The 26,996-nt window shown below is 38.0% G+C and overlaps 1 protein-coding gene across 1 annotated transcript; it reads right to left on the minus strand.

Annotated features, from left to right (window-relative positions):
- Positions 1-757: 757 nt before the first annotated feature.
- Positions 758-26,545, minus strand: prrt4b (proline rich transmembrane protein 4b). The gene is made up of 4 exons (XM_066705203.1): positions 26,369-26,545; positions 20,134-21,127; positions 13,070-13,201; positions 758-3,958 (listed from the first exon to the last, which is right to left on the minus strand). The coding sequence occupies exons 2-4, from the start codon at positions 21,035-21,037 to the stop codon at positions 1,995-1,997; spliced, it is 3,000 nt and encodes a 999-aa protein (XP_066561300.1). The 5' UTR covers positions 21,038-21,127; positions 26,369-26,545; the 3' UTR covers positions 758-1,994.
- Positions 26,546-26,996: the final 451 nt, after the last annotated feature.

Raw genomic sequence — 26,996 nt, forward strand, 5'->3', positions numbered from 1 at the left:
CTATATAAGCACTTAAGAGCACAATAGTTAACATTTAGTCCAGCTACATTAAACCTGTACATGGCAATATTGTATGAATGGATACGAATACGATAATTTTTTTCCCTCTAGTAACACAAATAGCTTATTTAGTTCACTTCTCATTTTACTAAACTAAAAATCAATTGATACTGAATTCCACTTGAGAAAAAATATTTACTTGTGTATTTACACACACATGCACAGCCTTTCAATGATTGACTTGTTCATTCTGTTGAAATGTTTAAGCAGTAACTTGAGTAATATCTAACCTGTCAGAGATTGATGCACAATGTTAATTTTATATTATTTAATATGTTACATAGTTCAGTTTACGGAAGAGAAACTCCTAAAAAATATTTGATTTGAAGAGATTCAGTAGGTATTGAAGTAAATGCATTTCAGTGCAAAACACATGTTTAGCAGAGTAATTGCTGAAGCTGGGTTGAGGATGGATTGAATTTGCTACATATTGGTGACCAATGTGCCTTGAGGGCTGGGCAGTGTTTGTTGAACAGGTGTTTTAGCTGACACTTCAGCTTCATGGTTTCTGTCTTTTAGGAGTAACTCCAAGGATCATTAAAATCTAAAATATTTTTTAAACCGGAACATATGAGAAGCATACTCCCTTTGTGAGAGAATGGCAGTAAAACACAAACCTTCAAAAGAATGGGCATCTAGGGTATTCCAAAATACATTATTTGAATATATAAAATCACAAAATAAATCTAAGGTTCAATCAGGGTTATTTAATAATCTATTTGGAACATTGTAAACATGTAACAGCTTGTCTAGAGAAACAGATCAACCATTTTCATATACATTCTTATTACAGTGAATACTGGCAAGATTGAAGCAAATGTCTCTATTTAAACATGCAACTATATTGACAATAAATTCACTTCATATATAAAAAGTATTGTACATTAGAAAAAAGGAAACAAATGGTAAACCTAAAAAATTAAATAAGTGTGTATCTCCATATAAAATGTAAAGCAATAATGTAGCAAAAAACAAACAAACATAAAACAATTCACTATTAACACTTTAAAATGCACAACCAGTGTGGTTGTGCAACTGCTACAGACTACTGATTTTTTTTTTAAATCTTTAAAATCCTACCAGTAGATGGAGCTGCTACAATGTGCTGATTTTCAGATTGGTGTTGCTAAATAATACATAGTCATTTAAAAAAACATTTTTAAAGAAACCATCTGGGAGTTGAGGCTTTATTAAATAAATGATGAACAAAATGCCATTAGATGGCTAAATTCACTGCCTGCAATGATGCACAATATGTATATTGCATCAAGAACAAAAACATCTTAACTACAAGCAATATTATCTGCTTGTATGCTTTTTTAAATTGAGGTCAAAGCAGAATATAATATATGAATGAAAAAGCAGTCTTGTTAATAAGTGCTTGGTATAAATCACATAAGTATTGATTTCTAGACAAATCAGAGCATTGTAAATATTTTATTACATTTTTTACTAATTACGGAAACTCCAAACTCCCAATAACCATTCCAGAAAACAAAACAAAACAAAAAATCTTGGATTCTGGCATTCTGTGGCACTTGACAGTTCCCCCAGAAATGAACCCTAAAATGTCATTAAAAATTGACTTCAGCGAGTTAGGCCATTAAGAACAATCTAGAAAATATGCCTAAAACCGAAACCACCTTCAAAGTCTGTTGTGAGTAAAACCTCACCTGGGGCCTTTAAAGGATCTTGAATTTTTTGCAAGAGTTTTACTATCAGGTACCACAATTTGAAAACCTCCTACCAGCTCATTTGGCAGCATTTATCTTTACAATTGAGCTGAGATTCTGTTAGAACAGAAACAAATGGTAGCACCTTATTTTTAATACTATGCTTGCTTTCATCTGCAGTCTAGTTTGTACTTTTCAAACAAATGTCTTCAACGTACTGTCTGGACAGTGCTTGGTCAGAATAAATTGGATCACAGTGCCTCACAAGTCTATGGTATCACTACAGACACTCAGTGCATCGATTTGCCTACAGACGTTGATGAATTCAGCTTGAATGGCTAAGTCTGGTTCTCCAGGCTTGTCCAGTGATTCCTGGGACACAGATTCTAAGGCTTGGTAACGTCTCTGTATTTGAGAAACCTGATTCAGGCTCGTTTGGGACAGGTTGCTTGTTGGGATTCGGTTACTGCTAAAGGAAGAGTAGCCCACCCGTTCCGGGCTGGAGCAGAGCACCAGTGAGGATCCGTCGAGGGACAGTTTGTAAAGAGAGCTGGAACTGCTCCCTCTCCATTGCTCGGTGGAGGATGTCGCGTTCAGTGTATTAGAACTGGAGACGGACCTTTTCATGGGTTGAGCGCCTTCCATCTCGATGCACGAAGAAGTCCTGTAAAGACCTCGGTCTGCCACGCTTTCTTTAAAGACGGTGTTGTCGGTGGAGTTTTTCATGTTCAGAGACATGTTACTCGAACTGTAGAGCTTGCTGTTGTGGAAGAGGCTTTGGGGGATCAGAGCTTCGCTGAAGAGAGCCTCGTCTATGCTGCGTCGTAGGTTAATGGGGGAGGGAGGCCGGAGGTCTGCTGTGGAGTCGCTGTCCATGTGCACACTGGTGAAAGAGGATTTTCTAGAGCCATTTTGGGGTTTCAGGTTTAGGTCCATGTCTCTTGCTGTCAAGACCCTGTTACTGTGGTATAAAAGATCAAGGCCATCGATGCTACTTAGGTGATTGTCCACTAATGTATAGAGAGGGAGGCATTCTGATTCACTGCGAGCAATGGTGTCACAGATCACCAGTTTCTCTTGCTGGGCTGAAGACCACTGATAATTATTTGGAAGGATGGGGGACTTCATTGATACGTGGCGGTGGGACACGCAGAAAATCTTAGACCAACAGGTGCGCTGAGGTAAATCATTCGAACAGAAGAGGGGGTGCATCACTATAAAGACCAAAGTAAGGCACATACCTGCCTCACAGATCCTGCAGCTCAAATGAAAGGCCCACCAGGGCCAAGGGTGGAACACCTCCATGCCTCCAAATCCCAAGGCGTGGAGCATGGCATAGAGCTGAAGACCTGCACAAGAGAGTGCAAACAAAGCAGAGAAGACCGCAGTCATGGCTGCTCGGTCCCAGTCCTTGGCATCGGCGAAAGGGCAGCGGTTGTACCTTTCAATTGGAGGAGAGGTGTTGTTCAGGTGGTAAATATGCTTGGCATCTGCTCTCACGTAACAGTAGAAAATAAAATAGGAAGCCGACATGAGGGCCGTGAGGAGCACAAACGTTCCTTGAGATATAAAAAACAGGCAAGGGAGCTCGGTGAAGATCTGGAGCATCAGAATGGACCCGAACGTGGCAGAAAAATGCAGCACAACTAGGATGGCCAAGAAACAGGGATGTTGAAAAATGGAATAAGACAGCTGCATCCTCGACCGCATGGAGAGGAGCAGGAAGACGATCCCGAACGCTGAGGTGAGGCATGGAAATGGCACTTCGTAGAGGAGTAGTGTTCCTGTGGCAGGTATTTTGTCCTGGTGACTGTAGGCATCGTAGAACAGGGAGAATGCCCGGCTTGAACCGGTTATTAACAGGAAAACGTTGACCATCGTGAAGTAGCTGCAGCCAGAAGGGCACCGAAACGGGAGGCACAGAAGGTTGAGAACAGAGAGGAAGGCAACCAAGGTGAAAAGAGAACCTAATCCGTAGATGTGGGCCTCCCATGCTACCCCCCAGGTAGCCATCGCAGTATTCCAGTCTGCATAAAGCGGGACAAACATAGGGGGGGGCAGGGGCAGATAGGGATTGTAGGACTCGTTGGCTGCACCCTCAGGAAAACCAGAGCCCCACGTATCTGAAGAGTTGCAGAACCCAGTCCTGTCCTGGTTGCAGTCTGGTAAGGCGGACGAGTCATTCATGGCCGTCTCTAAAGGCCAGTCCTCATTGGGAAAGGCATCTGCAAAAATAAACGAACAATAGCTGCTGTTAGAAGATGTCAACGATAAGATTGATTCCATTTATTGGTTTACGTGTACAGGTTCGATTGCCATTCGATGCATTAGTCCGATGTCAAAGTTTTGTTTCTGTCTTACTAGTTAAAGCCAGTCAAATAAATTGTTGAAGTGCAGATAATTACTGTGCGTGTGAAAGGGTACTGCTGGCAGTGGTTGGTACTGACCAGAGTATTGCTGCTGTCCCAATACAGAGTTTTGGAAAACATGTAATTTATATCTAAAAACAAAGCAACCAGCTTGGTATATGAGTCATTATTTTGAGCTACAAACTGGTATCTTAAATATATATCTTTGATGTTGCAACTATAAAGAAAAACAAAACAAAAAGAGCACTGATATAGCCTAGAGTAAATCATAAAAATGCTTGCTGATTGAAGACGGGGCTGTGGGGTTTAAACTTTAGACTGACAGTCCATAGAATTAATTTAAGTCAGTAAATATGTTCAACAAACCCATGGTTGATAAATATGGTTTAATGAACAATATGAATTAAACTAAGTTAATCAAACAATAACAACGGTTCAATTGCAGAGGGTGAATACTTTCCGCATTAACTGTATAATACTCAGCATAAATATTAGTGTGAATACAAAAAATAAATAGACTTTAGTATTTTTTCTGCTTGAAAAAATTCATTCTGAGTATTAAATGTTTGATTGAAGCTATGTATTTTATTTTATGTTTTCATTTTAGGCATTTCACATATTTTATTAAATCTCATTCAGTCCTTGTGAATAGACACTAGTTTGTCATTACTATTTTTGAACTTTTCCATGAATGCCAATAAATTAGTTTTTTTCAAAATTGAAATGCCTATGCACAAGATAGGAGATATTAAATTATTACTATTCATTTTGTAATAAGCAGATTCAGACAGTCTAGAGGTGACATGTGGCATATTCATAGTGAGGATGTGAATGAATACTGATTATTACCGATTTTTTTGTGCCCAAGACAGAAAAACGAATACATACATTCATCTTGAGTTCATTCATTCATTTTCAGAATTTACATTTAAAATATTTTTTTCCTAGTGATCAAATTGATGATCTTAAAGCTCAGGGTATTAAATGCTAAATATAGTATACATCTTTTGTTTTATTATGCAGCTTTCAATCTAAATTCTAAATTGCCTTGCCTTTTTTAAATACTTCCAAAGGAGATTACTATTAAACATCATAGAGGCAGTTGTAGTTACAGGTAGGTCCATAAATATTTGGACAGTGACACAATTGTCATCATTTTGGCTCTGTATGCGACCACAATGGATTTGAAAGGAAACAAGATGTGCTTTAAGTATAGACTTTCATATTTAATTTGAGGGTAGTTACATCCAAATTGGGTGAACAGTGTACGAATTACACCCATTTTTATATGTGTTCCCCCCAATTTTAGGGGCTCAAAAGTATTTGGACAAACTAACATAATCATTAATTAAATTATGAGTTTCAATACTTGGTTGCAAATCCTTTGCAGTCAATGACTGCCTGAAGTCTGGAACCCATAGACATCACCAGATGCTGGGTTTCTTCCCTGGTGATGCTCTGCCAGGCCTGCACTGCAGCTGTCTTTAGTTCCTGCTTGTTCATGGTGCGTTTTGCCTGCAATTGGATTCAGGTCAGGTGATTGACTTGGCCATTGCAGAACATTCCACTTCGTCGCCTTAAAAAGTCTTGGGCTGCTTTCACAGTATGATTCAGGTCATTGTCCATCTTAACGACCCACACTAAGCACTGTCCAATGAGTTTTGAAGCATTTGGCTGAATCTGAGCAGATAATATAGCCCTATACAATTAAGAATTCATCCTGCTGCTTTTGTCAGCAGTCACATCATCAATAAATACATACATGCCCATGCCATAACATGCTTCACAGATGAGGTGGTATGCTTCGGATCATGAGCAGTTCAAGTTGGTACAAGTTGATCTTTGTCTCATCTGTCCATAGGATGTTGTTCCAGAACTGTACAGGGTTCTTTAGATGTTTTTTGGCAAACTCTAATCTGGTCTTCCTGTTTCTTGTTTACATCTTGTGGTAAACCCTCTGTATTTACTCTGGTGAAGTCTTCTCTTGATTGTTGACTTTGACACAGATACGTCTACCTCCTGGAGGGTGTTCTTGATCTGGCCAACTGTTGTGAAGGGGTTTTTCTTCACCAGGGAAAGAATTCTTCTGTCATCCACCACAATTGTTTCCCGTGGTCTTCCTGGCCTTTTGGTGTTTCTGAACTCACCAGTGCATTATTTATTTTTAAGAATGTACCAAATAGTTGATTTGGCCACAAACTAATGTTTTTGCTATCTCTCTGATTGGTTTGTTTTGATTTCAGGCAAAACTGAAGGCCAAACGTCCCATGAACAAGCAGGAACTAAAGACAGCTGCAGTGCAGGCCCGGCAGAGCAACACCAGGGAAGAAACCCAGCATCTGCTGATGCCTATGGGTTCCAGACTTCAGGCAGTCATTGACTGCAAAGGATTTGCAACCAAGTATTGATACTCGCAATTTAATTCAAGATTATGTTAGTTTGTCCAATTACTTTTGAGCCTCTAAAATTGGAGGGACCACATATAAAAATGGGTGTAATTCCTACACCATTCACCCAATTTGGATGTAACTACCCTCAAATTAAATATGAAAGTCTTTGGCCCATATAGTATCCTAACCCTGCTTAATTTACACCATACCACTGGTGTGTGTGTATATGTTTGTGAGTGTCAGTCAGTCAGTGTGTGTGTGTGTGTATCAGACCCCTCCTCACCAGAATACAATAAGTGTAGCAAGCAAGAACAAGGCTTAGTTGGTATTAGTGTTGTCTGTAGCAAAAGGCCAGTGCTCTAGCAGCAGATGAGCAGAATACGTTTGAGGCTACTTTATAGGGAAGCATTACTTTATATACAAAGGCACTGTAAATGACTGTTATACAATTATATCTTTAAAATAAAGCATCTGCGATCATACTGTTTGTTACTGTTGCAGTTTAATATCAGTAGAATCTGTACTGTTTATGAAACAAGGAAAAGAACAGTTATCATTCCTGTAATATTGATCATATCTAGTCAAAAAGCACAAGCAACCTACTAGGTTGCAAATTAAATCACCGTATTCACTGTTTCCCTTCTGTATCATTATCTAATTTATGGGAATTTGATTTTCCTAGGATTAACAAGCGATTTGTGCATAGCCTAAAAATGCTGCCACAGTCCATTTTTAATCACAATATTAAAATTAAAATGTACAGTCTCTCCCAATAGTTTTATGCTGATTATGCTGACACAACAGAGCGGAAAATGTAACTTATTCAGTAACCTTGAAATAACCTTTTAATGGAGGCCATTTATTATGATTTTGTCACTGCTTGGCCATTTTGTTCTGTGAGCTGGAATAGCCAATTCTTTTTTGTATACACCTCCACTTTGGAATTGCCAATTCAACTGTGTTGATAATAATGACCCTTTCATTAAGAGGAGAGGTGAAAACAAGACACACACTCTGAAGCATCTCTTGTCAAGCTTGTTTGTGTACACTGTGAGTCCACAGCCAAGGTGGCAGGGCTATAGCATTGTAGGGAAGTCTAGCTGTTTTTGCCTGGGCATACATTAAAAAAGCGTCTCCAAAATCATGACTGTGACTTTGACACATTGACACAAACATTCCTCAGGATAAAGCAAAAAATGCATCCCTCCAGTGGCACATCTTTAAGGCCAGGATCTGTTTAAAATACCTACAAATTGCCACAAAAACTGGAGCTTAATTAATTTAATTTAATTACATTGAATTTTTCTAGCATAATTTAACATTACTGCCCAGCCAAAATGGCATATCAAAACCCAAATACACACAAAACCTAAAATGCTGAAATCTTCGTGGCAATGCATGAAGCTCCCTTCATGAAAATATGAATATTTATGTTTTCTAAATTAGCAGCCCTTTAAGTACGAATCATGTGCAGTGGTTTACTGGTTTTCTTTTCCCTAATCAGAGCTGCATAGCATGACATTTCCTGGATTGCACAGCCAAACCATCATGAGAAAAACAGTCATGACTCTTACGTGTGAAAGCCGCCATTAAAAACACAGTTGTTTGGCAAGCGAAGGAAACCCACCCAACTGTAGCAGCTCTTGGTCAATAGCGTGCGGCCCCCATGGGGAATTGCAGTCACAGCTGATTATGATATAGCCCTGATCTTATGGTGAACTAAAATAAATAAGATCAAGCTACTAGTGTCAGTTCCTGATCATTTTCTTTTCACCTTTAATGCTGAATTTGCACTGCTGAGTTTGAATAAAAAAAAATATAATGTGTAGCCTATAGACAAGGCAACATTTTGTATTCTTGATTTACTGAAAACATGATTGGTTATGGGAGGAAAAGTGTAAACACACCTTCCTTGAAATTAATACTACCCAAATAAATAAATAATATAGGGCATATACTGTATGGATTTCCCATATATTTTCTGAAGGAGCCTATTACTGTGCTGCTTTTACTCTTTCTGTATTTATTAATCTACAGCAAACAGTAGAGAGAAGCAGATGGAAATTAACAGATCGAGTACTGTTTTCAAAATGCATGTATTGTCTGGTTTACAAATTGTGTATCTAGGGATGACAAACACTCTGAACAGATCTTAATTTCCAGTTTAAAATAAAGTACTGTCCACAGTCTTGTAATTAGACTTTGTGTTCATGGATTTATTAAAAGGAGCATTTCACAGTTTTCATCTAAGCATTATTTATTTTGTTATGCATCTCTTAGTTGTTTTTAGACTCTTTGTTATCTGCACAAAAGTTACGTTTTTCTCCTCCACCCAGTTCCTATGGCATTTGCAATGCATTTATGTATGATCTACTTCTTGCTCTGTAGTGACAACTCCCATAGGTGTGTACATTATTTCTACGCAAAATGGTTTCCTTTCCAGCCAGCTTTGTTCTAAAAATAGAAAGAAAGAAAGAAAGCATTGTGTGGCATTAGTTTAAAGGGAGGGTGCAAAATCTATAGCTATTAGGAGAGGAAACTAACACCTCCCCCTGCATTACTGAACATTACAAAATAGTTTTTTCTTTCTGGTGTTTAGGTACAGGCCCATTCAGGTCATATTGCTGCAGCCTTGAAATCAAAAGTCTTCTTTTTCTATGAAGGAATAAAATATGTAAAATACAAGGCCGACTATAAGTATGCAGAAGCAGTGACCACTAAGTGAAATATGCTTCACATTAGGCAGGGTAAACTGTAGCTTTCAATTCAGTCCGATTTCACTTCATTATTTCATATAGATTTTTTTCCAATTAACTCAACCCCCTCCTTTATTTCACACTTTTTCCCTTTTTTATATATATCATAACAAAGTTTATTTTGTTTTTGTGAAGACGATGAACAATGAACAATTATAACCTTGTGGTATAATTACATTAGTTACTGTTGCCCTTCTTTTACTTTTGTACATGTCTCATTTTTTCCAAAGTGCTTGGTTAGCATTTATATAACAGGAATATGTCTGAAAGTGACACAAGAGATACACAATATTTGTAAGTGCAGTCTCGGGAAATTGAAATGAAGAAAAATGCCAGTCATAATCAATCAGGCAGTGCTCTGATCCAACTAATTCAATAATATCAAATATATAATGAAATGGAGTATGTGTGAGAGCAAGCACTTTTGCATTATTACTAAAATAAGAGACGTAGAAAGAAAGTTGAAGAAACCCAGGAACAACATTACAATGGGTAAAGAAAAAAATGCCCTTACAATGGTCAATACATATATTAAAAGTTGATGGTCTTGCCCATCAGTAGACAAGCCATTAAGAGTTGCTCTTTTCTCCCTCCCTCTACAGAGTACGGATTTGACAATCAATGGCTGTCCTGCATTTGTCTGGTTCAGTACATCACTATTCAGTGCATGAGAGCTCTTCTAATGACCTTGGCTGTACTTTTAGAATAAATCAAAAGCTAACTGATTCCAATGAGCACTGCAGCAACAGCAGAATACACTATTAGATGGAATTAAATGTCTTTTTCTATTTGGAGCACTTTGGTAAACAACAACAAACACCTCGTGGCAGATGTGATGGGTATATTTAGGTCTAGCTGGTTATATACTCACTGGGAGATATAATGCAAAATGAAATGAATTTCAAGCGAATATTGAATTATTTTAAAAGATAACCTCAACATTGCAATTGAAAGAACGCATTTCCAAAGCATTTGCCGCTCTTGGGATGAATGTATACATATATATTAGTATACCCTACTGCACGTATTCTCCACAACAGGAAAGGGTAGCTAATGAAAGAGGGGATGTTTTGGTAACAGTTTGCATTAATGGGCATGAATTCCTCATGAATTCCGATAGTACAACACAGAAAAAAACACATGAATACATGAGTCTTGTGAACTCAGATGAAATTCATTTGTAAGTCAAGTATGTGAATTCATAATGATTTAAAGGCTCTTATTCATATGTGTATATATATATATATATATATATATACACACCGATCCGCCATAACATTATGACCACCTGCCTAACATTGTGTAGGTCCCCCTTTTGCCGCCAAAACAGCCCTGACCTGTCGAGACATGGACTCCACTAGACCTCTGAAGGTGTGTTGTGGTATCTGGCACCAAGACATTAGCAGCAGATCCTTTAAGTCCTGTAAGTTGGGGAGTCCTTGAACTCATGATTCATCAGACCAGGCCAGCTTCTTCCATTGCTCCGTGGTCCAGTTCTGATGCTCACGTGCCCATTGTAGGCGCTTTCGGCAGTGGACAGGGGTCAGCATGGGCACCCTGACTGGTCTGCGGCTACGCAGCCCCACACGCGACAAACTGCGATGCACTGTGTGTTCTGACACCTTTCTATCAGAATCAACATTAACTTTTTCAGCAATTTGAGCTACAGTAGTTCGTCTGTTGGATCGGACCACATGGGCCAGCCTTCGCTCCCCACGTGCATCAATGAGCCTTGACCCATGACCCTGTTGCCGGTTCACCACTTTTCCTTCCTTGGACCACTTTTGATAGGTACTGACCACTGCAGACTGGGAACACCCCACTCGAGTGCAGTTTTGGAGATGCTGTGACCCAGTCGTCTAGCTATCACAATTTGGCCCTTGTCAAAGTCGCTCAGATCCTTTACACTTGCCCATTTTTCCTGCTTTTAACACATCAACTTTGAGGACAAAATGTTCACTTGCTGCATAATATATCCCACCCACTGACAGGTGCCATGATAACGAGATTATCACTGTTATTCACTTCACCTGTCAGTGGTCATAATGTTATGGCTGATCGGTGTATGTATTCATTTAAAAATTCATTGTGAGAGGGAGGGTTATCAATGAGATTGTCCAAAATATTGAGACCAACAGCTTGTGGAAGAAACACAGGCACCCAGCTAATGTTGCCATTACAATTTTCTTCATATGAAAACAAAATTCCACACACCATATTTTCAAATAACATGAATAGCTGCTTACCTGGCATATACTTTCTATTAGTTATGCTTCATTTATAATATTTTGATATCCTCCCTGGTGTATAGAAACTGTAAACATTTATTGAAGGCCAATACATGTTAGACCATTACTGTGGGCACAAGAAACAAAGGCTTTTAAAAAGCCACACTGAAGTTCTCTAAATTTAAAAGCCTTGGTATGACACTTCTGTTTTTAAATGAAAAAAGAGTCCCTCAAGTGACCTTTACAATATTTGCAGTTTTTCTATCCCACTGCAGTCGAGTTAATGGGATCAGCTCTGCTTAACCCTGGGCAGCACGGTATTTCGACAATTCTTTATCATGACTTTCATGTCATGCTGTTTTGACTGTTCATTAATGGGATGCAGCCCCATGAAACAGGAGATTAATATTATTAGAATCATTATTGTGATAAACCAATTGGTAACAAAGCTCAATGAATGAGTGAGTGCAACACAACAATATAAAGAGGGTAACAAAATGTGTTTAGCCTTTTCATTGCAGTTTGCACATGCCTTAACACTGTCCTGTATTCAAAAGCACTGCAGTATCTGAGGAGAATCAATTATCAAACAATCACGCAAGCAAAACGTTAATTCATTCACTTGGAATAAATTCATCAGTATACAGTAAGTCAATGCCTTTCTTCACAATGATCTTGTGGAGATGTAGAAAACAAAGTGCGGTGTTGTAAACGTCACATCAAAATGTAAAAAATACGACACTGAATAATAACCAAAACACATTAACTGCATCTATACCTGCCAAGTTAAAACAACTGGCAAGAATGAGTAGAATATATTTGTGAATTAACAAACTGAGCGGCACAAAATTAAAAAAAACATAAAGCAGATTGCGGATCTGTCAGAAAATAAAATAGTAAACAAACATGCCACTCTAAGTACATGAAATTGTTTTATTTCTAGTCCACACAAATGTGCAAGTGATAATTGTTTTGTGTTTACAGATCCCTCTCTATTCCATCTCGAACTGGCAGTTAGAAGCCCTAAAAACTCACAGGAAGTGATTTCGATGGACAAAGCCAGTCATTCGAGGGTCAAAATAATCCAGCAACATTCTGTCGTTTCCTTCAGTGTCTTACAAGACAGAAACCCTGAGTCTGAGTCTATTTTTATATCAAAATATTGACATCAAATGTCCACTTAATAACAATAACAAATAACAAAGTATTTGATATCAAAAGCAAATTATAAATCAACCATATTGATTGTTTTAAATGTTTGGATACATTTGGTCCATTATTTTAGTTGATTAATTTGCTTGTCTTTAAAGTATAGATGTGTGGAATCCATTTCATCAGACAAAACAATTTGAAACCTCATTATACTGCCATACTGGGGGTGGGCACTGAAATTTACATTAGAAAATATGTATATATTAAAAAAATAGATATGATAAAGCAAATAACCTCCATATGGTCATCAATTTGGAATCAATCAATATTTACATCAATGCCTAAGCTGCTGTATTGAATACAAATCGGTCAACCTTACAATAAGTACAGGTGTTTGAATGCAGCTCAAACATGCATGTTATTGGGTGTGGCTGAATTTACCCGCAAACTGTGGTTCAAACGTTGAGAAGGAGGATGGCGTTTCTGCAGGCTGTCCATCAGTCTGGCTCAGTGTAGGGCCGGGTTGAGCCTCTGTGTCAATGGGAAATCTGGAATCGGCTTCAGATGAGGTCACTAGGAGACATTTTCATAGTAAGAATGAAGAAAAGACATGGTACTCTGAACAAGAGATAGTTATAGTGTAACCTAGATCTGTCAAACAAATCTCCAACCATCTGTGTGTCTGCTGAAAACTGCATGTGCCTCCCTTCTGAGAACTCTGCTAAGCTAGATTGGTGGCAATACATGTGGTATATATAACACAATCCAATACCTTTGTTAACCCTTTTCTACTGCTGGTTAATTTTAATTTTTTTTAATTTTTTTAAGAAAAAATTATAATCGAAACGTGTTCTGTGAATAATGTTTGTGTTTTTCATGGTTTCATGCTGTGCAGTTGCATTTACTACTAGAATTAATTGAACGAGGTACAGGCCTGGACTATGTGATAGATATATAAAAAAGAGGCAAATACAGCAACATTACATTGGGAATCAATTTCTGCTCTTGACAAGATTCAGTATCACAGCTGGAAAATGGTCTAATTCTCCTGGTCAGTCTGTAACCGTGGCTACTGGAATGCATTGCCTGGCTGCTGAGCCACCGTCCATCTCTGTTTGCGGCCTCATTCTCTCGCCTTCTCTGCTGCTTTCCAGAAATGTTCATAATAAGGAAATTCCCAGATGGACAATTAAGTTGATGGTATGTAGGGATTTTGGGATTTACAAAACCCTCTGAGTTCCCCAACCTTTGACTTCAAAAGAAGCTGGTCATTAGCAAATTTCTCCATCTAAAGAAATCCATATAAAATGTATTCCATGATGCAGTTATACTAAATACTCATCTCTCATTAACCTGGCACCATAATTTTCTTCATATACAGCTTCATTTAGATGATGTCTTCATATATTAATATGCTAAATTGGAATATTTAATCCATTTTGCTCTTGGTGTCTATATTCTGTACACAAATACTCTTATTTCTGTATGATATATATATATATATATTATATATATATATATATATATATATATATATATATATATATATATATATTAAGAGCATGGGGTTGTTCTCTGTATATTGAGGCCTTTATTCTTCATTGTATGCTGAGAAAGTGCAAATTAAGAAGACTTTATGACCTGTGGGAATACTGAATTAACTTGGTGTGTTGGTTCAACTTAATGTACAGTATTCCTTTTTAGTGCCATTTGTAACTACTAATAGGTTTATCAGGGTGGATGGTTATTAGTCAGCTGATTAATCAATCTCACAGTCTATGGGGTAAACGCTGTGTTTTGTATGAGTCTATGACAATGTTGTTAGTGAGTTTTAGCTTATTCCAAGGATTTGTTTAAGTCACGTACGCAATGCAGTGCGATTTGTTCACTTTGTACACTTTGTATTTACAGTGCAATCGATGTTTGAGCTGACCATTAGATCTTTATTTTAGTTAAGAATACATACAAATATTTTGAAATAAATGGAAGTAATTGGTAGCAGATACAATCAGGATATATTTAACTATCTAAACTGTTATGTGTTTTCTTTAAGTTTTTTTTTTTACTACTACTACTGATAATAATACTCATTATTATTATTATGTATATAATATATGATTTTGTGATTTACCTCCTTTTTAACAGATATGTATTTCATATTCTGTGCTATAGATTAAAATTGCTGTCACTAGAGCTACTACAGATGCCAACCTCCAATTAAAGGTTTCCTTGACTACACCGCCACTGTTGTATGTGAGCCAATTACTTTTTACATCTCCACTGGGTTATATCTGACGGCTGCACTAGTAATAAACCCTGTATAAAATGAGGCAATTAAATCCCTGCAGGATTGGTTTAAAATATAATTGCTGTTAGAATATTAAGATTCTACTAGTAGCTGAAATGTTAATTGTGCTTATAGACTTAGGTTACCTTTCTTTATGAATGGTTACAGTGAGGGAAAAAAGTATTTGATCCCCTGCTGATTTTGTACGTTTGCCCACTGACAAAGAAATGATCAGTCTATAATTTTAATGGTAGGTGTATTTTAACAGTGAGAGACAGAATAACAACAAAAAAATCCAGAAAAACGCATTTCAAAAAAGTTATAAATTGATTTGCATGTTAATGAGGGAAATAAGTATTTGACCCCTTCGACTTAGTACTTGGCGGCAAAACCCTTGTTGGCAATCACAGAGGTCAGACGTTTCTTGTAGTTGGCCACCAGGTTTGCACACATCTCAGGAGGGATTTTGTCCCACTCCTCTTTGCAGATCCTCTCCAAGTCATTAAGGTTTCGAGGCTGACGTTTGGCAACTCGAACCTTCTGCTCCCTCCACAGATTTTCTATGGGATTAAGGTCTGGAGACTGGCTAGGCCACTCCAGGACCTTAATGTGCTTCTTCTTGAGCCACTCCTTTGTTGCCTTGGCTGTGTGTTTTGGGTCATTGTCATGCAGGAATACCCATCCACGACCCATTTTCAATGCCCTGGCTGAGGGAAGGAGGTTCTCACCCAAGAGTTGACGGTACATGGCCCCGTCCATCGTCCCTTTGATGCGGTGCAGTTGTCCTGTCCCCTTAGCAGAAAAACACACCCAAAGCATAATGTTTCCACCTCCATGTTTGACGGTGGGGATGGTGTTCTTGGGGTCATTCCTCCTCCTCCAAACACGGCGAGTTGAGTTGATGCCAAAGAGCTCGATTTTGGTCTCATCTGACCACAACACTTTCATCCAGTTCTCCTCTGAATCATTCAGATGTTCATTGGCAAACTTCAGACAGGCCTGTACATGTGCTTTCTTGAGCAGGGAAGCCTTGCAGGCGCTGCAGGATTTCAGTCCTTCACGGCGTAGTGTGTTACCAATTGTTTTCTTGGTGACTTTGGTCCCAGCTGCCTTGAGATCATTAACAAGATCCTCCCGTGTAGTTCTGGGCTGATTCCTCACCGTTCTCATGATCATTGAAACTCCATGAGGTGAGATCTTGCATGGAGCCCCAGACCGAGGGAGACTGACAGTTATTTTGTGTTTCTTCCATTTGCGAATAATCGCACCAACTGTTGTCACCTTCTCACCAAGCTGCTTGGCGATGATCTTGTAGCCCATTCCAGCCTTGTGTAGGTCTACAATCTTGTCCCTGACATCCTTGGACAGCTCTTTGGTCTTAACTGTGTGAGGAGTTTGGAATCTGATTGATTAATTGCTTCTGTGGACAGGTGTCTTTTATACAGGTAATGAGCTGAGATTAGGAGCACTCCCTTTAAGAGAGTGCTCCTAATCTCAGCTCGTTACCTGTATGAAAGACACGTGGGAGCTAGAAATCTTGCTGACTGATAGGGGATCAAATACTTATTTCCCTCATTAACATGCAAATCAATGTATAACTTTTTTGAAATGCGTTTTTCTGGATTTTTTTGTTGTAATTCTGTCTCTCACTGTTAAAATACACCTACCATTAAAATTATAAAAATTGATCATTTCTTTGTCAGTGGGCAAACGTACAAAATCAGCAGGGGATCAAATGCTTTTTTCCCTCACTGTATATATAAGTTAGGCAAGGAGACCAAATAAAATGTCTTGAGTGCCTACCTGGATAAAAGCCTCCATTTGGTGGTCAGCTATAACTGGGGTTGCCTAAGGAGATGTCACCACAACAGGTTGAGGGTTGCTGGGTTTGGGTAGCTTCCAAGCTATGGGAATGGGTCAGAATGGACCAGTGCATGCTTCGGAGGATGTTCATGTCTATTCTTCTAGTGACAGTCATAGCAGGGATCTAACTCACTTTGTGACACAAAGTGTCGTTTTGTTTTTTCTTTGGAGAATGAAGGTTAGTATCGGAAGGACCTGAGTGTGAGCTGATTTTGAAGGGAAGATATGCATTATGGCAGAACTGAACTTATGCAGTCTACAGCTGACAATAATTGATCTTGGCATGCATCCTGAGATTCTGCAGTGTACATTGTACAATTTCCTAGTTAAGGATTTGACTCTCATTTGGATGCCAGGTGTCCTACAAATATCTTCAGCTTTAATATGGCATGCAAGGAAGTACATGCAAAATAATATTAAGGCAACTGGGTTCTAAGAGGTATTTTTCCAGAGCAGAAGGAATCTTTGCCCTTGGGATTTGCTGCAGGTTTACATCGATGCTGAAAAGCACAATATCCAAATCAATATTGGAATAGATCAGTCACCCTTTCAAGGCTGTTATGTGGTGCGCTTCCTCTCTGTGCCACCTGTGGGCTTCGCTGGTTGTTATCAGCAAAGGCCACTCTCACCGCCGTTGAGACAGACTGAACACAGTATGGATGACTCACACGTGGTTGAAGCTGATATGCTTCAGTATATAGACCCTGAGAGTGAGTACCTGTTCATTACAAGGATGATCCATCCAGGGAAGTAAAGCCAAAAAAGAGACCTCAGGCCCTGGCCCTCACAAATAACAGCTTTAGAGGCTATGATCTCCATATTAGCACTCCCATACATATATTTTTAAATTCCTACTGACCATAACACCCAAATGATTTGTTTTTAGATTGATATACATCTATCAATGCATTGCCATACACTCTAATTAAGTCCTTTGTTGTTTATGCTGTGTGTTATGCAGTGAATATAAATAGACTACAACCTGCATCTAGGATTGGGTAGGCTAGGTTCTTAAAAAGTCTATTTTTTCCTAGTTGATTTTATTAATCGTCTTTGTAGCTGCTTTCAATGCTGCATATAATGAAATGCAGAACAATATGACTGACTGCTAAGTACCTTTTCTCCCATGGATCTGAACTGTACGAGGGGATTTAAAATGCACACACATTTCCACCATTCCAGTGCATTTATCTGACTATCCGACAGAGATGCACTGCCCTGCTCATGGTGCCCCAAAAAGCAATTTCCTTTCGTGGCGAGAGATTACATTTTTGTTTGTATGTGTGTGTGTGTGTATGTGTTTTGGAATGGACTGGAATTCTGTTTTGTGGACAGAGAGGGAGAGAGAGAGATGGAGAGGGGGGAGGGGGCAGGCGCAGACTGCAGAAGCTGTGTAACATGCTCAGCATCCATGAAAAGGTAAGGAGCTTCCCTGAGGATTTGGCATATAAATGATGCCGAGTGCATGTGGAATACTGATACACACTGCGGTACATGGGCCATGCTCTGTATTTTTTTTTCTTCAATCGGATTTTGACGCACAGTTATGACAGGGGGTCAATCATAGCTCAACTTGGAACAGGTGCTTGGCTTATTAAAAAATTGTAATTAGAGCTGGCAGACATGAAGGATGTAAGCTGCAGCCATTAACGTCGAAAGCACTGGTTTTATGAGTCTTTCCAAGACCCCCTGGCCCTTTTTAAAGAAAACAGAAAAAGCTGATCAAGGCATCATCTGGGTGTTTTAAGTTTATATTTTCAGGGGAACTACCTTGGTAGTTAAGATGGATGAAAAATGGATGCCAGTATGCAGCTTATCACTGCTTACATGTCTATTCAGACTGCTTATTTCTCATCAGTATTCCTGCCCACTTCTTAGTAATATTGATAGCTTAGCAATCAAGTTCTTAGTGATTCCAAAGAACAATAGAGATAGATGTTAGATGATTAGATGATCTGGATGATAGGCTATGTGGAATACAGAGGGTATACAGTTATCATAATAAAGGGAAAACATTAGAAAGGACCACACAAATAACTATAATGGACCCAAAACCTGATGGAAAGGCATATGCATTGAGCCACCACGATACAGCCCCCCATTGGAGTCTATGGAACAACTACCCCCAGAACTGGAATTCACTTGCTTCAGACTTACATCTCGCAGCTTCCAGGTGCTTTAGCCTTATTCTCTCAGTTCCGTATACAGCTCTCCATGGCATCAAATGAAGCGACAAATGCAGTGCTGTATACGGAACTTAGAGAATAAGGCTAAAGCAAGTGAATAGCGTCTTCTGTGTACGTGGAGCACGTGGGCTAAAGCATACTGTGTGCGGCACCTGGAAGCTACGAGATGTAAGGCTGAAGCAAGTGAATGCAGCTTCTGGGGGGCCGAGAAAGCACAGGATAAAGCAGTTTTTATGCCTCTAGCGGGGACCTGCAGTAGTTGTTCCATAGACTACAATGGGGGGCTGTATCGTGAAGGCTCAATGCATATGCCTTTGTCTCCAGGAGCTACAGGGGTGCCCCCCACTCGCCTCGATTGCATAAAACTTTCTTCTACTGGGCGCTTTGATGCATGTTGAATTTCGAGGATTGGGTGTTAATTCCATAAATCCATAAATCTGTTAATTTAGCACAAATTGTTCTGGAACCTATTCCCTGTGCAAAGCCTGTATATAAGAAGCATTACTGTCTGCATGCTTCTAACACAAAATATAGGTATATTATACAATATCAAACAACCTCAGATTTTTAACTGAAATTAAACGGAAGGATGGTTATCAGTTTTTATTCAGTGCCTTTCGATTAACTTCTTCAACAGGAGCAACATCAGTGGGAACAAATGTGAAGAAAAGGTAATACTTTTGAAATGTGGGAAATAACTTTTTTTTTTGGTTTTCAGTTATGTCCTTCCATACTCAAGAGATTTATGAACAATGTACCCCTTCACCTTTCTATAAATGTTACCATCATGGGTCTCCCAAATGTTTGATCTGAAAATAGTCAACATCCAACTCACTCAACGGTAGATAGGTAAATCATCAAGATAATTCTTAGGCATGTCAATTGGCATATGAGTTTTATTAAGGATGGATATAAGATTCAGAAATCAAATTATTCCATATGTCATATATATATATATATATATATATATATATATATATATATATATATAACCTCGCATACAATGCTCTGAACCTGGCAATAGCCTAAGTAGGGTTAAACATGGCTTCTGTTTTGACTTTAGTTGTTAATGATTTGGTAGAAATCAGTAATAACATTTTTGTTTGCTAGCTCTGCCATTACTTAAGGTGTATGAAGGTGTATTAAGGTGAAATAATGGTTTCACTTACTTTCAGGTGCTTCTGTTACCAGCAATGATTCTCTTAGCTTGTGGACAGCATCTTTATGCACTTCGCCACCACTAGCCATTGTGGTGACTGTATCCTCCTCAGAAAATCCCCAATCTGCTTTTGGTTCAGTCCCCATAGGTTTCTCTTCATCCTGGCTGATTGCTAGCGTAGTTGCTGGTATTACAATACCAACTCCTGTTGAAGACTCATTCAATAGAAGTAAAGGTCCCCTTGTTTCTTTGCTCACAAAGTTAGCAGCAAGTTCACTAGTATTCGTAGTGTACAGAGTTGTAAAATTCCGCGATGCAGGTGTTTCTTGTTCAGGTGTTTGTGAGGTAATTTCACTGCTTGGGAAGGTGTATACAGGCAAGGTGGTTTGGTAAGGAGGAGGATCGTTTTTGGAATTCAGAAGTCTGCTCACAGTTCCAGTTGTGGTAGTTGATACTTTTGATGTTCCTGTTCTCTCAGGAAGGCTCACAGTGCTAGTAAAACCAGAATTAGTCTTCACAGAAGATGTATTTACTGCTTGTTCGGGTGATAGACCTTGTTTTTGATCAGATGCTGAAGTATTTGGCGAAGTGTAACGTGTTGTCAAGGTTTCTGCGCTGTTCTGTGTTGGTTCAAATGTTGTGCTGTGTTTGTGCTCAAGAGGCAAGCTGAAGGGTAATAGAAGGAATGAGGACGTTTTGGCTTCCACGGTTAGATCTGTAGGCATCCAGGATGGCTGAGAAAGCACAGCCTGGCTCCCAGCCGGAGACTGCTGATGACTCTTAGACTTTGTTTTTGGTTGTGGATTAGAGGACGTGTATACTGCCACATCGTTAGCCAAAGTCCCAGCATGGATGGTGCCAAGCACTGAATGCCAAAGAAAGAGTATCGAAATCCAGCCTTGAAAAACAAGCATAGTGCCCTAACTAATTAAAAGTCTTAGCAGAAGCTGTTTTCCATGGTCTCAGAATGTACAAGGGGCTTCAACCCTTAACAGCTGAGTCCCCTAGAAGACATAGAAAAACAGAAGAGGATTAAAAAAAACAGCCAAGGCAAAATTAATCACATTGTATTAAACACAGAGTACTTATATGTGGAAGACAAATGTGACAAACTGCTCTCCATACTCTTTGGATATAAGTGCCAATCAATCCTTATCATTCTGTAATTCTTCTATGCACAGATTTTCAAGTAAGACTTTTGGGTACCTATATACGTATATACGTGGTATACGTATAACTATAGATTACGTGGCCCAATTTAATATTAAATTGATATTTAATTGATGATCTATTAACATTCAACTAATTGCTTAATAAATATCAATGTCAGCATGAAAAAATTGCAAGTTACAAAATCGCTCAGCCATCTAAAGTGGAGATATCAAACCCATAAGCCAAGTTGCCAACAACTGAGACAGATGCACTGTAGATGGCTGAGCCATTGTTTTTTCCACGTCGACAGTAGAAATGAGAATAACATTCTATTGAACTTTAATTATTAAGTAGTTGAATGTTAATAGATTAGCAATTGAATATCTATTTAATGTTAAATTGGGCCATGCAATCTAAAGCATTAATTACTTTTGTATTTTATTTAAATTCAACGTATTGCATATTTGCCGATACATCTGTACTGGTCTATAATGGAAAAAAGAAAAAGAAAAACTGGTTTAGTTGAAGGGAATACTATCTCAAAAATATATTTTCATGGAAAACCTCACAATGAACCTACAACAGCTCAATAAGCATTTTATGATGCATCTGACATTATGGTTTCTTATTACTCAGTTACTAGTTCGGGGATGTGGGCAGAACTAATAAATCAGTGAATCTGTCATAGGGAGGTTTTGTTTTCATCATTCTGCTGGAAGGTTCACCAGGCATATCAGAAGGTCTTGGACCCTCTTCTGAACACACATGAAAGAAAACATCTTCAAAACAGAATTATATAAAACTCAAGTATCTTACTGTTTAGAAGGTTGTCAGGAAGTGAACTACAAAGAGTGTAATGCTATAGTGTGTGGATCTCTGACAGCTAGCTCCCTTATTGAAATGTAATGTGCAGAAAAAAAGACATTCACAAAAGAAAAAAATGTTTTACTGTCATATGTAATGGGTTTTTATATTCATGTCAAGATAGTAAACACAATTTATTTAAAACATTCTTATAATATGTGTTCACTAATTGATATGTTTCTGTACTGGAGAGAAGGCTTATATTCTCAAAATGGCTTCTAAATCAAAGAACCAAAGACATGCATGTTGTTTGTTCATAAAGGATTGTACATAAATGGTTCAAACATCGGTGTAAATTCTCCCAGCTATATGTAGTCTCCCTCCGTTTCTGGTGAAGATTGATTTGTTGTTTTGTTGCCATTCACATCTCCTTTTTTTTTACCAGTGGGAAAAAGCAATTGGCTTGTAAGTCATCTGTAAATAGACAAACCTTCTAGAACAGTATAGAGGTAGTGACGGTCCCCAGAGCCACAACTAATACTAAACACATGCCTAAGTCAATAATTAATTGCTTATCATTAATCTTCAAAAACAACCATTTATGTGGAGTTCGACCGTTTTTTCTCCACAAAAACGATTTTTCACAAAAGTTCATTTGCAGATGCATTCATTATTAAATCCCTGGTCCTGGGAAATGTGTAAATTACATCATTAAATTCGCCTCCATAATACTGTAATTAAGGTCAACATAAAAGTGCCAGACTGGCTGTTTCCAATAAGTAACAGCACTCATTATATGTGCAAATCACTATTCTAAGTTTTGACCAGTAGATCCATTCCAGTTATTTGAAACAGCTAGAAGTCTATGCAAGAGTTCACTGTTAAACTATATATATATATATATGTCATAATAATATATATGTCATAATGATGAACTAGGTGTTGCTGACATGGAGGCAAGATAGGAGGCAATTCATACAAATCCATATTATTCAGAGGCTTTGTAACCAAGGTGTGAAAGCATAAAAGACCAATTGTTTTGAGACAGGGATATACATAATTTACAGAAAAACTGAAACACAATCTGATCAGAATAACAAAACTAAGTATACCACGGGCAACGTACATCTGTGTACAAACACATCCCATTTGCACAGGATGTTGACAATACCAAAACTGGCACTCACATTGTTTTGCCCCCACAGATTAGTGTTAATCTATATAATAGCATTTCACAGCTTAAACAAAAGGTAGCTATTCATTTTCAAACAGGTGGGTATCATGTTTTCAAAGTAGGCTGGTCTCTTAATTCATGTTTAAGGCATGAAAATGTATTTCTTTTTTTTTTTCTTTCATTAGCTCTTGTCAACATTGACAAAGGCAGTCACAGTCTTTCCATCAAGAGACGCCAAGCTCCACTGAGTTCCCTAGATCCAGAGCTTCAGCGTTGAGCACTCTTGAAGCTTCCTTACCTGCCATTGTTTTATCTTGCTATTGAAATAAAAATGCACACATCGGCCACAGCATACAAAACCTGGTTGCACTTAATGGTGTGTATACAGTGCAGGAAAATGCTTGAAAATGTATGAACATAGAGATATGTATATTTAGTATATAATGAATATGGCAAAACCTTCCCTTTATGGTTGTAAGTAATGCGATAGGTTGCTGCTGACAAAAGTCAATTTTCCAACTATTCAGTGATGATGAAAAATTATATTATATTACATTACTGTAACCCATGGTAAAGTCATTTTTAAATATATTTTAATCTTCCTTGTATTTGTATGCTGCTTTATACCTTTCCTTTGTGATTACTGTTTTTTAATATGAACCTGCATAAAACCCTTATTTCACAACATTGATTTGCTATTAAATACTTTTCTGATCCTTTACATGTTGAAGTCTCATTCATCCACACAATACTGATTTAATAAAAATATCTAACAAAAAAACAACAAACCTCAGCTTGAAATCTATAAAACTAAATTCACCCAAGCTCAACATATGATTCTTATTTGCATTTAAATTGGGATAGTTAACTGTGAAATGTATGAATATTTTCATTGTAGACTACTGATATGTCTTGTTTTACCTTTATTCAAAAGCTGAAGATATATTTTTTCCTTTTGAAAGATCCTTTTGTGTGGACAGCAAAGAAGCATCTGTGTTGGTGAAAACATTTTCTCGTGATTATTTTTTGCAAGAAAGCAGTCACAAATCTGAAAGCAAAATGGTTGAATGGAAGTAATAAGCAGCCAATGTGTTGTACTCAGTAATTATTTTGTTTTTCTCTATCAGTTTGTTGGCTTCACATTTTTTTAATGTGAAACAGAAGCCATCAGTGTCCTCCTTCAAATCATAAGATTTCTCTCCAGATTTGGATTACTTAAGGATTATTATCATTGTTTTTAAATGCATACACAATCTATAATAATCTTCTTGACAAGAACACACACAATGGTGTATGAAATCCAAGTATGTTCACCCCATTTCATCCCTGTCTATTTACTTCATAAACCACAACAATCGTCAGTCCTACTGTTGTATTCATTTTTTAGAGTGTAAATAACCCTTTGACTGCCTTATGTATCAATAAACTTTGATTGCTAAGGTTAACGTGATAGATGCATTCTGGGAGAAAACCAATACCAAGACCTTGTTTTTTAAACTTGAGCTTTATTTATATTGGAAGATCACTAAACATAGATTGAACAATCAAAAAGGATAATTCATTTATCCTTTATTTATGGTGGTTCCTGGTCATGTGAATTGACCATGAATATGCCAAAATCAATATATCATGACTGACACTACTTAGTGTTTGGTAATGGAATGATTTATAAGGGATGGTGTCTCTTCCTTAAAATGTGCTCAGCTTAGGGTTATTTACAGCCCACCCTCCAATGAACAGAGGCACTGAAGAAAAACAGACCTGAGATCAATCTTGGAAGTCTTAAGCAGTCAGCCCATTAATGACAGTCATGTAGAGACATTTAACCCTGTGCCTTATGATTCGAAAGCTCCTTTAACCCCCAAAATAAAACACATTACATATGTAAAAATATTGTGTGAATTAAAACCAATGTTCATGCCATACATACAGCATGTATGCTTCTACATCAATTATTTTACTTTTTATATTTTTATATTTACTTTAATTCAGTTATTTAATGGGAGCCTAGTGTGTTCACCCCACACCTTGTTGTATTCATTCTTAATAATGTATGACAATTCATTCATGTATCTTTCCAATATGGATTATGTGTGTTGGTGTTCATCTATGCACAAGCAAAATGATGATCTGGTTGGGTTTGCATGACATTGTGACATTAAATGGTTTTAATCAACATGCTGTCATCAATGCAGAGCAGAGGTTTTGAGATATGGAGTTAAATTCTGGGGAGCCTCTTGATTTAATTGGGAATTGATCCCTCTTGTTCTGTCTAGATGGCTGCAGATATGTAATGAAAGATTTCACTAAAACAAGTCCTAATCAATTGTCCCCACCAGTTATTGACCTCTATTGATTGTCCTTTCTTTCCATCTCCTATTTGTATCATCATAATGACTATTTTAGCTCTTTATGTGTTGAACAATTAAGAATGTTTTAGGAAATATTAAGTGGACACATTGGTGTTTGTATTGTTATTTTTCTCTCAATGTCAACTAATTACTTTATCTGCATTTCTACTTTAAACGTGTCTTCATAAATAAATACATATATACACTTATAGATATATAACATTTAAAATAAATTATTACATGCTATTGGTTCCATAGCCTTTGAAAAAGGTGGGAAAACATCCTACAAATTCCTGTTGCATTTTACTCCAGGCACGCAGCCCCAATATGTTTTGGGTTTTCATCATGTCTCATTGATCTGTTTTTATCATGCACATAGTAAGGTGAGGTATATATATTTTTTTTAAGTAGAACAAATGCTGTAAATAAATACACACACACAGGCAGACAGAGCCACAGTCACAGACGAACACACTAGCACGTTCATATTTAGTTCAACCTCCTTCAGATTTTCCTACATCAGCTTATATGAGCTCCAACATTGATTAATCACTGCAAAACTGGTCCTCCCTCTCATTTACACGAAAGGAATGAATCACTGATGTTTATATCTCAAGAAAAAAAACCCATCATGTTCCACCTTACATCCTTATGTATCTCCTTTTAAGGACCATATGTGTTTCTGTTTCCTGCATCACAGCACTTACTTGACCACACTTCTCATCTGAGACGATTCAAAATAAGGTAAGGGGAAATATACTCACTGTCAGGAGATGTAGTTCAAACAAATTTGAAATTCCCTGCACTCTCTGCTGCAGTGCTGTAAATATCCTTCTTCTTGTGTGAGAAATTGAGTTTCAGCCTCCCTGCTCACTCTCCCTTTCTCTCTCTCTCTCTCTCTCTCTCTCTCTCTCTCTCTCTCTCTCTCTCTCTCTCTCTCTCTTCTCTCTCTATCTCTCTCTCTTCCTTGGTCTCTCCCCCTTGCCTCAATCTGCCAGTGCAAAATTCAAATACACAATGCCGGTGGTCACACCTCACTAAGCAAATTATTCATTAGTAGGGGCTGCCAGTGATGTGGACGCAGGGAAAGGGAGCCTCAGGAAAAAGGATGGGCTTTACACACACCACTACCACTACTCTCTCTCTCTCTCTCTCTCCCCTCACTCTCTCTTTCTAATGCTCCCTCTCGCTCTCTCTCTTTCATTCTTCTCAGCAACAGCAACAGCAACAGCAGATGAGCCACCTCAGAGCTTGCTGCTTTCAGTAACAGGTCAACTTGTACTGGTGACCCTTGCCTCCACCCCCAGTGAGAAGCAGATCTCTGCTCGTGACACAAGGTTAAGTCTCTCCCAAATACTTTCATTAACATGGACACATCGGGGGAATTTTCAA

Source organism: Amia ocellicauda, chromosome 5 (assembly GCF_036373705.1).
Source record: "Amia ocellicauda isolate fAmiCal2 chromosome 5, fAmiCal2.hap1, whole genome shotgun sequence".
NCBI lineage: Eukaryota > Metazoa > Chordata > Actinopteri > Amiiformes > Amiidae > Amia > Amia ocellicauda.

Excerpts from the sequence above, each read along its gene's own strand:
- prrt4b (XM_066705203.1), bottom strand. The coding sequence starts at position 21,037 with ATGCTTGTTTTTCAAGGCTGGATTTCGATACTCTTTCTTTGGCATTCA. Across the intron at positions 13,202-20,133 it reads GGTAACAGAAGCACCTGAAA|TGACCTCATCTGAAGCCGAT; the intron begins GTAAGTGAAACC and ends AATGTCTCCTAG. Across the intron at positions 3,959-13,069 it reads GTTTGAACCACAGTTTGCGG|ATGCCTTTCCCAATGAGGAC; the intron begins GTAAATTCAGCC and ends TTATTTTTGCAG.